The 15,504-nt window shown below is 35.6% G+C and overlaps 1 protein-coding gene across 1 annotated transcript in view; it reads right to left on the minus strand.

The window, feature by feature from the left end:
- The window catches only part of Txk (TXK tyrosine kinase), a 40,700-nt gene extending 25,877 nt beyond the window's left edge, over positions 1-14,823 (minus strand). Inside the window, exons 1-7 of the mRNA XM_015481759.2 lie at positions 14,385-14,823; positions 13,257-13,359; positions 12,360-12,565; positions 10,551-10,616; positions 5,614-5,668; positions 917-996; positions 409-415 (exon numbers count right to left, since the gene is read on the minus strand). Coding sequence (XP_015337245.1) covers positions 409-415; positions 917-996; positions 5,614-5,668; positions 10,551-10,616; positions 12,360-12,565; positions 13,257-13,359; positions 14,385-14,488 — 621 coding nt within the window. The 5' untranslated portion in view covers positions 14,489-14,823. The remainder of the gene's footprint in view (positions 1-408; positions 416-916; positions 997-5,613; positions 5,669-10,550; positions 10,617-12,359; positions 12,566-13,256; positions 13,360-14,384) is intronic.
- Between the last annotated feature and the right edge of the window lie 681 nt (positions 14,824-15,504).

Here is a 15,504-nt window from a genome sequence, read left to right on the forward strand (position 1 = left end):
AAAATAATACAAGGGGGAGAAATGAATGACAGTAGAGGGGGTAGAGAGAGAAGAGGGGAGGGGAGGGGAGGGGAGGGGGGATAGTAGAGGATAGGAAAGGCAGCAGAATACAACAGACACTAGTATGGCAATATGTAAATCAATGGATGTGTAACTGATGTGATTCTGCAATTTGTATACGGGGTAAAAATGGGAGTTCATAACCCACTTGAATCAAAGTGTGAAAGATGATATATCAAGACCTATGTAATGTTTTGAACAACCAACAATAAAAAAATTAAAAAAATAATAAAAAAGAAAAAAAAACGAAAAATTCAATGTCCAAAAAAGTGGAGCTCATCATGGAACACAGAATATTTTGAGCAACTTCAATCCTTCTAGGAATCTATGACAGACTGGAGAACATACCTCAGAACTGCCCCACAGAAGCACAAAAAAAAACAAAACAAAACAGGTGTTTATCCACCAGCTCCCATTTCTCATTGATGGACCGCTGCTCCTGATGTGACTGCAGGTATTTCCAGCCTAATCAATGGGTCCTATTTTCTTCCACAACCAGAGAACATTCTTAGGCAGGAAGACATGGGAAGCTTTCTAAGAGAAAAAAACCTCCCTGCAGGTCAATCCCAGAGTAGACCAAGGGACAGGAGGAATGCAGCAATAGTATCTTCTACACCTAACCTTATCTAACCCCTTTATTTGATGGTTGAGAAAAGGAAGACAAAAGAGGTCACGGAGCTAATGTAATATCACACGTAGCGTGTTAGGGATACAATGTGGTCTGGCTAGTCCTGACTTCCAAGCCAGAAATCCTTTCCCTAAACTAAGCTCTCACCTCGATTCTGTACATGATGGTATCATCATAAAAACAGATTGTCCTAGGGCTTATATATTAACCAAAGTCACAGCTGCTTACCTTCTAGCTCTTATAAACACAGAAATGGTGTAAGACCCCAAATGTCTTGAATCTCTGACAATAAATGCACCTTCTTTAGCCTGAAAAACAATTTACTCATTATATAAGTCTATTCTTGCTCAGAAAGACAACATTATATCTTGGTGATGAAAACCAAAGCTATACCAACTTACTATAAGTCACTTACTATATTCTTACTATAAAGAATGAGACTGGAAGTACACCCAATGTTTTATATCCCCTATAGGTTTAGAAGTCACATTTCTAAAAGTAGTGTAATTTGGACATGAATTTATAATGCAAGAGTATTTAAAAACCTTCTGGTTTTTATAAAAAGAAAGTTCTGTATCTAAGAGTCTTTTACCCCACTTATTAGTTGTTTTTGTTGTATTAATTGAGACAACAGATAAAAATAGCTGATTGATAAGATGAACGTCTGAGACTGACAGGCCTGTACTTTGGAAGAAGAGAAATAAGGTAGTGGATAGGATGAAGGAAGCAGGTAAAAATATTTTTGGAAAGACAGAGAATGGATGGAGAGATCAGAGTTCATGAGAAAGAATGGATTTGGGAGAGTCTGAAGGGAGAAAGAAGTTGCTGTAGGGGTGGGAAGAAATGAAAAGAGAAATGGCAGGAGAACATTTTAACAAGGGTGATACTAAGTTAAAAAGCAGGTCCCTTGGGGCTGGGGAATATATCTTAGTTGGTAGAGTGATTGCCTTGCATGCACAAGGCCCTGGGTTTAATCCCTAGCACTACCAAAAAAAAAAAAAAAATTCCTGTGGACATTCTTCCAGAGACTCTGATAAGGCTGAAAATTGCTTTAAAATAATTTTGAATGTTAGATTCTTTTGATTTGTTTGTTTCCTATTATGAAAAGTTCAGTCTCCCTGGATATGTTTGTTTTCAAGTGGGAAAACTTTTGGAATCATGTCAAACCCATGGCAGTTTACCCTTGGGAAGTGCTATGCCCCTTCACCTGTGCTTGCAAACTGTGTGACCCAAAGAGCAGGGTCCCCTCCAGGTGCCTATAATCCATCGCCAGAATCTTTTCTTCCTCCTACCAGGCATAAGCCTCATTCCCTGGTCAAGTGTTTTAAATAAAAGAATCTCTTATAGTCATTTGAAATTACAAAATCTATCTTTCATTGAATTCCTATAATGTTCAAGGATTGTGTTACATATCAAAGGGTAAAGACATAAAAGACAAAGATATAAAAAGCAAAGGTGCGTGTACAGTTTAGATTGCATATACAATAATATATATACATGTCAGTATATGTAATATGCAGGTAATAAAGTTGCACATGTAGTGGTCTCCTCTTACAATGAATCAAAGTTGAAAGAACACAAACAGTATTTCCTGATCACAAAGCATGAACACTAGAAATTCCCAACAAAACCCCAAATAAAATGCTCCTACCTCCTATAGATTTTTAATATTCTCTCTCTCTCTCTCTCTCTCTCTCTCTCTGGTGCTGGGGATTGAACCCAGGGCCTTGTGCATGTAAGGCAAGCACTCTACCAACTGAGCTATATCCCCAGCCCTCTTTAATTCTCTTTTATATAACTCAAGGAAATTAAATCAAAAATGAAAATATCCAGAAGATAATAAGGAAACATCATCTTTTGCTATGCAGCTCTAACAGTACTCAGAAATAAATTCAGTGTTATTATTTATACCAATAAGTAAAAGAAGTAAAAATAAGTTAGTTATAAAATCCAAGTACAATAGAAGAAATAAGTTAAAAAGATCAAAGATAATAAATTATTTTTAAAAAGTAGATAAAATATAAATTATAATTATGATAGATAATAAATTATTTTTTAAAAGTACAACTAGGAATTAAGTTCAAAGTCTGGTTGCTCAGGGAAAACAATAAATAAACAGCTAATTCACCTAATCAATAACTAATGGCAAAAGTTTATAAAAAATAAGTCATAAACCAGGTACGGTGGCACACACCTGTAATCCCAGTGGCTCAGGAGGGTAATCGCGAGTTCAAACAGCCTCACCAAAAGCAAGGCACTAAGCAACTCAGTGAGACCTTGTCTCTAAATAAAATACGAAATAGAGCTGGGGATGTGGCTCAGTGGTCAAGTGTTCCGAGTTCAATCAAAGGGACTCCGTCCCCCAAAAAGTCATAGGTACAAATATGCAAAAATCCAGAAAAAAAATAAAAATTTACTCGACTCTATACAATAAAATTGAAAAATTGAATGAAATGGATAATTAATTAACAAAACATAACTTGTCTTAAAATTTAGTCCAGAAGAACTGAAAGTTTTAATGAAACTATGAATAAAAAGTGGATGTTTTTAAAGAGCTAAATTTAAAAGCACCACAGTTACACATTTTGATGTATTAAACCTTTAAAAAAAAGTACAGAGATTAAACTAATCCTGAACATATGAAAAGAACAAAAACTTCTAAATTTATGTACAGGTTGAGCTTAATATCAATACCAACAACCCAACTGTGCACAAACAAAAGTACTGACCAGCTTATGTCAACTTACATCACTTAACACAAAATAAAATGTTAACAAATAAAATCCAGTAGCACAAAAGAATAATACACCATGACCAAGAGGGTTTGCCTACAGGAATGTCAGAGAAATTCAGTGTTGGAAATCTCATTAATATAATTTGTCATATTAACAGATCTGAGGGAGGAAAAAAAAATCATAGACATCTCCAGACATGTTGAAAAGGCATTTGACAAACTCCAACTTCTAGTACAACTTTTAAAAATTCTCAGTACAACAGGAAGATATTTGTACTTCCTTACACAATACCTTTCTTTACCCTAGTCTCAAGTCCTTTATTATGCTTTATATGGATATTATTCCAAATAATGTCAGGAGAAAAAAAAATCATGCCCACTAACAACACTAGTATTTATACTATTCTGGTAACACTAGGCAATGAAATTGAATGAGGAGCAAAAATTAGAAGTACTGTATTAATATTATAAAAGAGTAATTGAAATCATCACTATTTGTTGCTGGTAAGATCATGTATCTGAAACCTAAGACAATCCAGTGAAAAACTACCAAAATTATGAAAACTCCCCAGCATTATTGGGTACAAAATTAATTCACAGAACTCAAAATCTTTCATAAATAAAAGCAAGATATATTCATGTATGATAGCAACACAAAAGATAAATGTACAAGCTACATGAGAAAAACTCTTTTTAAAAAAAATTAAATAGGAATGGATTGGAGGTATAAATACACAAAACAAAACCACTAAGTATCAAGAAACATAAGTGTTTGTTTTTTGTTTTGGGTTTTTTTTTTTGTGTGTGTGTGTGTGTGTGTGTGTAACCTTAGACTAGGGAAGAAAATTCTGACACAAACTCTCAATTCTTACAAAAATTTTCCGCACAAATTCAAACATACATAATTCAAATATTATTTATGCCAGAAAACCATAGAACAATTAAAAAACTGGAGTAAATATTGCCACACCACAAAGAATAATTTCCTAAATATAGCTACATAGGTCCTGCAAATTCTTAGAAAAGGATAAAAAACAGAAAATTATGCAAAGGATATGAACAGTTTACAGAAGAGGGAATACAAACATAAAAAATTTAATATATGAATAATATTTAAAATCCCCAGAATAAGAGAAGTGCAAATCAAATCCACACTGATATGAGGTGTCAAAGAGCAAAGATCCAGATGTTTCCTATAAACCACTGGCTGGAGAGGTTATGGGAAACCAGACACTCTTCATTTCTGATAGGTATTCAAGCTGATACAATTCCCACAGAGGGCACTTCAGTCTAGGAAAATCAGAAATGGACATTCTCTTTGAATTTACTAACATCATTTTACAAAAGCCTGTCTATGGGACCATGCCAGGGAAACACCATATTTATTTCAATTTCCTCTTAGCAAACAAAGCTCTACCCCAATATTGCCTGAGGCTGGGTCTCTGACCCTCATCCTGTCTGTCCCTCTGCAACAAAGTGAGTCTATCCTGCTCCTGAACCATTACAGGTATTGAGTTTTAGTTACAGAACTGATTCTTTCTCAGTCACATTTCGAGATTTCCTCAACATCCAACAGCAGTGCTTAATGATACAATACCTCTTATCTAGTTTCTAGTTTTGACTCTATGTTTCCCCACAGTTAATATTTACCGGCTGTTGGAAATTTAACTATATGCAGTTTTGTTTTGGTTTGACCTAAATGAGTAGTTCTGATCTGAATCTGGTATTTTGTCTATCCTACTCTCCCCTTTGTTTCCAAAGAATGAAGAAACTACTACACCATGTATTTTTCTGTTTGTGTTTTTAATGAGTGTAAGTTTGTGAGGTTAGAGAGTATATTTAATTGCTTTTGCAGCAGAGGTTATATGAGCAACTCAAATACAAATTCTTCAGGCAGAAAGCATGTTAGAATGAATGAAGGAGTCTCAGTACATTGGAGTTGAAATCATTTCAGGAGAAATAGATTTCTGAAATTATGAAGAAAGTTAATGGAAAACATGATCTGACATAAATATATTTGACTTACCAACTTACCAAGAAACATGTATTGGGGATGAAGTCTTAATAAGACTTCATAATTAGAAAGAACAAGAAGCAAGACACCTGTATAGTTGATTAAAGTCTTCATAATATGCCTCTCTCAGACATTTAAAAAATATTCAGATTTATTCATCACTACAATGATAATTACCTCCTGTTTCAATAGACGTTCTGCCTGATTTCTGGTAATGTTCCTATGGTACCACCTATAAAAGCAACACAAATAATGTTTAAATTTTTTATTAATTTTTTTCCAAAAAAAATCTGACTCTATTTCCTTCATTTTAAAGACCTTGGTTCAGAATTAATTTTAGAATGTTCTGGCTTTTTAAAATTCAGATAAATTATGATAGAATATTTGAGGACAACTGATCAGGTTTAATACAATTTTACTAATTTCAGGCCTGATTGCCTAGTTATTCTAGCATAGCCCATTCAAACTTTCTGACATACATGCTTAGCACCTGTATGTAATTTTGATGGACTCAAGATCTTGTAAAATTCCATGAAAGACTTGTGGGTAAGAAGTCATCATCTTCAACAAATGCTGAGCTTTAGCAGACAAACTAAAAAGTAGCAACTTTCTTTACTCTCAGGAACTTCTTATTTGAGTGCTTTCATAAGTGTTATTTCCCTTTCCAAAATTAAAATTCATCCTAATGTATCTGATTCTCTCAAGTCCATTCCCTCTGAGTAGAGTGGGGTAGTTAACAGAGCTCATGGAACGGCCAGCATGGGACCCTGCCCCGGAGCCCTCTCCTGCCACATCTCTTCCCCACTCTGCCCTCGCTCACAAAGCTTTGTCATGTTGGGGCTCTTTCCTCCCCAGACTCACCAAGCCCCTTTCTGCCTTCAATTGTTCTGTTTCCTCTGCATTAAGCATGTCATTAAGTGGCCAGAATATATGAACGCACAGTAAACATGATTAAGTAATATTATAAAGTAAACATATAGTTTGATACGACCATACCTAGACAGTAAGCAAATGTTATTCAGAAAGCAGAGAAAAGTGGTAGAACAGGGAGATTTTTAAAAATTGAAAAGCCTTCGTTAAAAAAACAACATTTTTACAAAGAATTTGGAATTTAACCTAATATTACCAGAAATACTAATTTTGTGGATAGTAGAAGAAAGGAGGTATATATTTAACTTTGTACTGAGTCACCAAAGGCCGGCCAGATGGTGACTAACCAACTCCTCACCTCAACTTGTGGACTTCTCTTCACAGCCAGGAGTAGACAGCTGCCATCAAGTCAGAATGGTCAGTTATCTAAAATACTGATGTCATCAAACTGAAAGTGAACTTTGGGAAGATAATCCACAGACAATGGGAGATGACAGATGGCTCTGACCACTGTCATCTGACCACTGACCACTAGTGTTGGAAGAAAAGTTACTCAGTGTTACATTGTGAGCATAATTCTAAACTTTTTAGTCAATGTTAATATTCAACTGAGGAATTTCAAGATGAGTCTGAGAGTTCTTGTTGCAGGAAGAAAAAAAAATTCTTCAAACTAATTAAGACACAGGGAATTAGCTTAAGGAGCCCCCACTGGTTAGGTTGTGAAATTTGGATGTTAAAAGGAAAATAATGATTATAATTCACTAAAGTAAATTGAATCTGTGAAAAGCTGTGACTGCATGATGATATTCAAAAAGGAAAAAGTTAACATAAATTATATATTTTTTTAAAATAATGCTTTTTAAAAACATTGAGCTCATGCTGCTTTTGTGTTGGTGTTAATTATATTACTTGTATTCATTTATCAGTGATAAATAGCATAAGTAAATTGCCAATTTTGTTTAAACATAAATTAAAAATTTATACATATGTGGCTATCATTAGAATGACTTCAAAGTAGTTACCCAAGAGCCACATAGGAATATATCACAAATTCAGGGTCCTATAAAATAAAGCCCAATTCTGTTAAGTAGTAAAAGGATTCAGTGAAGGTAATTTAAGGGAGGTTGGGAGGATAGTATTTCAAAATTTTATCTAAAAGTCAGAAAATTCTTTTTTAAAAAATAGGAAAGTCCATAATTTATACTTTTAAAGCAGTGTTTATAACAGGTACAAAATAATATGAACACAGGAGTTGGGGCAGGGCATCTATTGATTTAAAAAAAATTAGCAAGTCCAGCTACATTTGAGTCAAAACTTTTGTATATATATGCAGGCCTTGAGTTTCATGCCCAATCTTAGATTTCTAATCAATAAGTAACAGTATTGGGCTCCTGAATTTCTGACTTGGAAATCCCACCAGAGCTGAGAAGGTACATCAGTTTCCCTTAGGGAGTTGCTTTATAACCCTGGGAAGATCAAGGACTCAGTGTAGAGATATTGAGATAAACTCTTATAAGAAGTTCAGGATAATCCATGTTTTGGTATTTAAATTGTCTACCATTTTAAGAGAATCCAATGTATTCATTTTTTTGTCTCTTATTTCAAATGCATAATCAATTTAAAACTTGTTATTTGAAGTTGAAGAGAATTTGATTAATACTTAACAGATATTCATACAGTTAGGAGAACTTGATTTCTCATATTTACAAGTTTAATTTATTAGATTTGTAGAATCATTTAAAGACTTACATAGGGCTCATTACAATTGTGATTTGCCCTGTCAAATATGTGAAGTATTTAAAAAGATAATTGAATGTATTCAGTTTATTAATGCTAATTACATGTTTCAGGAAATTTAATTAACTGAGCTTATAAATAGAACTGATTGTTTAAGAACATTTAGTATGTGGAGGGTGAATAAAGGAAACTGTTCTTATTTATTTAAATTTATAAATACCTTTCCTTAGAAAGGTCTTCCCAACTCAACATCCCCAACCACTTTATATATCCTCTTCCCTGTTGTTTTCTCCCACAATGTCTTACACTCTTCCTTCATAGCACTACAATTTAGAATTATACATTTGTTTTTGAATTTAGTGTTGTTTAATGTCTCCATGAAACTGTAAGTTCCATGAAGGCAGGGAAGGTTCTGTGTGTTCCATGTTGTATCTCCAAGGCTGAGAACCACTCACATCTGATCCATCTTAAATGTACAATAAACACAGAATTAACAAATAAAGAAATAACAAATAAAGGAGGCCAATATAACAAAGGCAAGGCTGCATATTTGCAATACTAAGCAAGGTGGACCAAAATGTAAATGTCTTTCCTATTTGTGGAAAAATAATAATCACTAGAATGTAATGACCAATTACTAAATACCATACAAGATAGATATAATTGTCCCCACTTATGAGATCATCAGAGGTTCAGAACAGCCAGAGACATTTGGCAACTTTGCTTAGAATCAAAGAACTAACCAGTGGTGATGCCAGGATTTGGAGCCAGTTTCCTCCATCCCTAAGCTCATATTTCAGTATTTCAACCTGGGGCAGCAATTCTTGTCCATAATTAGAAAAATGCCTGGCACACATGTAAGAGATCAATCAACTTTGTGATTAATAGTGTTACCTATTATAACTATATTTTAACAAATTTGTTTTTTTAAATCAATAAAGTTAAAAGTCTTCCCAGAATTAGAATGATTCATAAGGATGATTTTTCAAAAATCAAAAGTAAATTTAAGCCCCCCAAAATGAAATGGCAATGGTAACCCCAGAGTTGTTTAATTCAAATGATGTGAAATCTACATTGTAAGTAAGTGTTGCAGCCAGAGCCCAAGCCTATTCTAAACAGTGGTGGCGATGAGCAACTTAATTAACAACAACAACGAAAAAAGAAAGTAACAATACTGGGTAAAGTAGTCACTGTCACAAATGACTCCTTTAATCTTCCAGAAAATCCAAACTGGGGTGAAAAATAATCTTATTTTTCTTATTTTTTTGTAGCTGATTTTCATCCAAAATCTCCTGTAACATGGCTTTCCAAAAGTTCTGTTTCTGTTGGTCACCCTCCACCCAGGGGACAGTTAGACCTGTGTGAGGCATGCCAGAGTCACTATAGATAGTTATAAAGATGTTTTCTAAGGAAGGTGTGAGTTCTGCCACCAAGGGCTTGGTTTTTACTGGAGACTGGAGTCTTGGCTCAGGACTAACAAAGCTTAAGTTAACGAGCGGACACGGCAGATGGGCTGAAGGTAGAGAGAAGACAGAAGACCGTGGTTTGTGGGAGAGAACAGAGACAGTCAATGGAGAAGCCTGGTAGAGTTGTCCTGTGGTCATCTCCTTCTACTCTCCAATAAAACCTACATTATTCACCAGAGCTTTTGGAACTGGATTTACTTTAGGGAAGAAAATACTGAATCTGACTTTCAGGAGTGCTTCAATTAGTAGCAAGGCCAAGCAAGTTTCTTTCATTTCTTTGATGTGTGGTTCTCAAAAAGCCCCTTAGTGTGGCAACTCCTCTCATCTACTGCCACCTTCTGGAAACATTTGCTAATTGCAAAATAAGTGCCTGAGGAAGGAGGAAGCGAATGCTCAAACTGAAAATCTAAATTTATTTTAAAAAACAGGGCTAGTCCCAGCTCTGCCACTTTCTACCTGTAAATTAATCTGTCAGCCTTATTTTCTCACTTGAAAAATGAGGCTCTATAAAAAGTGGTTGTGAAGATCTCCTTGTTTCAAATCTATAATTGTATTAAAAATATCTTTTGAGCAGAACCTTTTTGAACATGCCTAAGTTTCTCCCAAACGATAGCACTAGCCTAGTTCTTATCTTCAGCAATGTCTAATATACCTCAAAATGTGAGCCAAAATATAGGAATTATTTACATAGTAAATACAATTTACCACTCATTGAAAAATTGAATGATGTTATTTAAAGGAAACTTTCCACTAAGGATATATAGGTGTGTGTGTGTGTGTTTTTTAAGTGCCAGATGGCCTCATTCTGTCCCTGTTAAAAAAGAAACCTGGCCATACAAAACAAAACAAAATGAAGTTTAAGAAAAAGAAGTTTCTAAATCAATCATGATAAGGACCAATGATCTCTCTATTGCTAAAACTGTCAAATGTGTTACTTTCTTTTCTTTTCACAGACCAAAATAAGTGTCTAGACTTTGAAACTGCCAGAATGTCCCTGATTTTCATAGGTTTACCACACAGCACACTTTGGAAGACACTTACTCATATAATTCCAAATTGGTGAGTCTGTTTTCAGTCACATAGTTGCTTGGGATTAAGCCCTCGTTCCTGCAACAAAAAGACGCAGCAAAAATCAAAATGTTAAGCACTCTTGTGACATTGTCATGACAAAAGTTCTTTAAACTCCCAAGGATGCAAGAGAAAATCAAATGTGTTTACTGATTAAATTCTCAAAAAAAAAAAGAATAAAACATTTTTTGCATTCCCAACTCATCAAAAATCCCTGTAGAAGAAATACAAAAATCTTAATTTATAAGATGAATAGTTTAGGAGGTTTTGTAACCTCAAAATAATTTCAAAAAGGAAAAAAAGGCACTTAAATGATAATTTGAAGTCATAGTGACTAAGTTAAAAAAAACACGAATTACAAAGATGCTGGCTTTATTCTTTTTAATTGCTGCCACGTATTCTATAGTGTGGACATTCTAGTTCAGCTGCTCCCCCAGTAATCCTTGAACATGCCTTCTTGTGCACAAGAATATTTCTCTAGGCTGGACCCCAAGCAAGGAATTGCTAAGTCACTAAATATGTGCTTCTTTCAGAAAACACAGCAAAATGCCTTAAAAATAGGATATACCGATTTATACATCTACCAAAAGGCTGGGGGCTGGAGAAAGGGGGTTCTTCTCCTGTGCCTTCATCAGCATTTAACATTGCAAAATGATCTTCAAGACATGTTATTGAGAAGTAGAAGCAAGTTTCAGGGCAAAGCATGGAGTGTGGTAAGATTTAGGTCAATTAAACCTACAAACGATCCCATATATTTCAATCTATGTGTATAAGTTCATTGAACTTGATCTGGAAGGCTGCTCACTAAATGGTTAATGATATCTGCTTTGGGGAAAGACACTGTGTTTGGAGGATGTAGCAAAACAGAATTCCGGCATTATTTTTAAAACTAAATTCATCTAACTATGAAATAAAATATTAATACAGTGTTTTGATTTTTTTTTAATCTGAGGCATGTTGATAGTCTACTTATGGAGGTGATTAATGACACAATTTTGAACCTACTAATGCCTCTTTTTCCACTGAAAAAGTCATCACATGATGAGCTTAAACTCAGAACTAAGACAGTCAACATCAGGAAATATAATTCAGAATTAAGGTATGTAATTGAAATGCTCATAATACTTATGTACTTACACTCTCTAAATCTTGTCAAATACCAGAAATCAATGCCAGCTTTCTCTCCCAGGGAACCCAGAAATCCCTCAGAATTCTTCTGAACCCAAAATTATAGTCAGGCATTAGTAATCTATTGAATCTAACATGATGAGATCTATTTGCATCCAAGGATCTTTTTTCTTTCCAGTCTAATTCAACAACTACTGGAATGTTTGCCTCCAAAACTATTTCTAGTCATCATAGAAATATAAAAGTGAATAAGTTACTATTTTTGTTCTTACCTTAGAGCTTAATAAGAACAAAAGAAAAATTCCCAACTGAAGAAAGTACAAATCAGAATAAGAACCTGTATGATAGGAATCACTGTTCCCATTTTACAAATAAACTCAGGGTGGGCTAGTAACTTGCCAAGGACCCACAGCAGTAAATGGCAGCATTAGGGTGTGAAGCCAGGTGTATCGGGTTCTGAGCCTCCCTGCCTGCCTGAAATCACGGTGGTCTAATGCTCAGTCTTACAGATGGAGGTAGGGCATGAATTCTATTCCATGCAAAGGGAGGTTATAAAGGAGAAAATGAGCCACCATATAGAGTCTTCTTAATGTTCTAAAGTTTTCAGAGGCTAACCGAGAAGAAATTTGATAAGGACTAAGCCATGAGCCTTACCCTAAACAGTCTCTTGCCTTCCACCAGTGAGGATCATACTTCTCCAAAATCAGGTATTCTTCTGCTCTCTTTAGTGCTAAATTACAGGGTTCTCGGGGCAGGAAATCATACAGCGCCTTGACCTGGATCTTCTCTTCAGCAAGCTCAGAGGGTGGAAGGGGAGGCAATGGCTTGCGTTTTGAAGGTTGCCCACAGCTCCTGTTGGACTGTAAACAGAGGAGTAATGTCACTCTTTTTTTTTTTTTCTGGTTAATTACTTTTTTAGCAATCTGTACTAAAAAGCAGTGTGGATACAGCGCATCTACCTGCTACTTCATGTCTCCCACCCAGGTATACGCCAAGACAGAAATCAGGGTGGAAGACTAACTAATAAAACAGCCTTTGGGGCCAGCGACTCACATCATTTTGTGATTTCTGAGATCACAACTTCTCTTAACAACATCACACTGGGTCTGGCATGTTACAATTCTTAAGAGATGATTGACTCCTAAGTAGTTTCACTTTGTTTTAAGGATTCTTGTGAAAGAAGACAAGTGGCCACCCCCTTTCCTGTGCTATAAGCTTGTATTGAGTTCACCTCACTTTCTAGGTTCTTCTCCCAACACTGAGCTGAAATTTTCTCCTTGCTTCAAAATGGCAGGAACCAAAATACATTTCTCTTTCCCCTTTTACTGTTCAGGTTCAAGTTCTATCTTTAAATACAGCAGAGTAGGCTGTTTTAACTGTCCTTTTTTCTTTCTTTCTTTCTTTCTTTCTTTCTTTCTTTCTTTCGCTGGCTTCTAGAACATCCACTCGCTATGCATTGAGCACTTGTTATAGGCCAAGCTAATGGTAGGTTCTGGGCCTGGTGACAAGCAGGAATCGCTGGGTGCAGACTACCTTGGACCTGATACTCACGTGCTTCTTACTTGACGGTTCGCTGAGCCACCATCTGTGACGCTGAGTGTAGTTTTCTGGAAGTTCTTCATCTCTGCTCAGGCTTATTTGTGTTCTCACTTGTCTGGCATTGAAAAGCAACCGTGTTACAAATAGCTATAGGTATTAAGAGTATCCATACATCCACTAGATTAACACAACCGTAGGGGAGAGATCCAGGTATCTAGCCATCTGCTTTTTTATTTAGAAGGTTTCTTAGCTCTCTCTTCTCAGGCACATTGCCAGTTCTCAGAAGTGAAGTTTCCTTCTCTGAGAGCTAAAGATGCTAAGAGTATGTAGAATGCTTATGAAATAAAACTGAGAGAACATGTCACACACCTGTTCAGAGTCTGGTGCATATTAGGGACATAAAATCACAATCACGATAATGAAAATCTTACTGTGTCAGGCACAACATTTATCATCTTGTATGCATTACCTCATTTGATGGCATCTAATGTTATAAACACACATGGTATCCTGATTAATAACATGAGTTTCGTCCCAACTCCAACATTTCATAGTGTGGCCTTAGCTAGGCAGTGTAACCTCTCTAAGCCTCAACTGCCTCATCTGTAAAGTGAGAATTGTAAAAAGAAAAGACCCTAGGTATTTTTGAAAGTTATGTGAATGAATAAATGTAAACCTAAATAAAATGACATGGGGACATTCTTCTTAAATGTCAACTGTTACAATTAACATGGTACCTTGGGTTTAATATTTTACACATCTACTGGACACCAAAGTATAAGATACACCAATAGTTTGGGGGAGATTCTCAGGTAACTAAGACAAGTCTCTTTAAAGGAGAGAAAGTAAATAGTGGAACACAGTCATAAAAGTAATAGATATGAAATAAACGTCAGGTAGAGAACCAAGTGACACAGCTGTGGGCATATGAGGGAAGGAGTGATTATCCAGAAGGGATGGAGAAAGATCACAGACCACCTGACATTTGGCCTACACCTTTCAAATGGTCAGGCAAAATAGGAGAAGGGTTCCCAGGTGGAGAGAGCAGCAGCAGATACAAAGAGACACAGAGACCCAGTAGATAATAAGGAAACCATGAAAGAATTCATTTCCAAGAATTTGCTTTCGGAACAGACTTACCGCTTCTGTACTGAGCAGCAACAGCAGCAACAGAAAATGGACTGGAACGTATTATCTGAAAAGCAGATCATTCTCACTGTTAGGGAGTCACAAATCCATGGCATTGGATAGATGAAGCTGGAGGTCCCTAGGGACAGGGGCTATGAATTGTTATCAAGCATATGACCATCTTGAAGGTGCCCTCCTTCACTAGTGAAGGACAAAAACTGTCACGAAAGCAAAAAAATAAGTTACTAACACACTGGCCGATGTGGTTTCCCTTCTCAGGCTCCTCTTTCCTGGTCCAGCTTACGCATTTCCTCAGTCTGCACATGATAAATGACCAGTATATTCTTCTTTACCTTTGTCAGGGCTCACATTAGCTAACAAATGTACAGAAGAGTAGGATTCCAAAGACATTGTTCTCCTTGGAAATCTGTTAGCAGGGATTCTGAATTAGGTACGTCATATTTCTTTAAGAATTTTAAAAATAGAAACAAACTCTTAAATTTTCAGTGAATTAAGTCTATGTGTAAACTGAATATTTAGAAGAAAGAAACTAGCCAGTAAATCTGGGTCATGCTTAGACTTTTATGGTGCAGCTTAATCTTTATTTGATTTCAGTTAAATGATTTGCCTTTTTAAAGACCATAAATAAATCTTACAATTCAAATGAATGTTTTATTTTCATAGATCTGTATTTTTCAATCAGCTTATGCTCAAATTGACACCTGAAAATGAATTATTACTAAGGCAGCAAAGTATGGTAGGAGATGACCTTTAACTTTGAGGTTAGAGCTGGGTTTTAATCCCAGCCATGCAGGTAACTATATCTTAGATAGGTTCCTTTACCTCTCCAAGGCTATTGTGTGGACTTATCGAATCAATTCATAGGAAACACTAAGACCAATGCCAGCTATATAGTAAGAAGTTTATCAAGAAGGCATATTATAATAGGGTTGTTGTGAAGATTAAAATTAGGTATCGTTTTTAAAGTCCCCAGGACACAGAAGGAAACATTATCAGTAAGGATCCAACAAGAATCAGAACACTCAAATTAGAATGCGTTGAGTAGACTTCATTTATAAAAAGAAGGTATACAGATGTCCACAGTGGTGAAGAGTACATGGTTGGATGTGCA

The sequence above is a fragment of the Marmota marmota genome, unplaced genomic scaffold (genome assembly GCF_001458135.2).
Source record: "Marmota marmota marmota unplaced genomic scaffold, marMar, whole genome shotgun sequence".
Taxonomy (NCBI): Eukaryota; Metazoa; Chordata; class Mammalia; order Rodentia; family Sciuridae; genus Marmota; species Marmota marmota.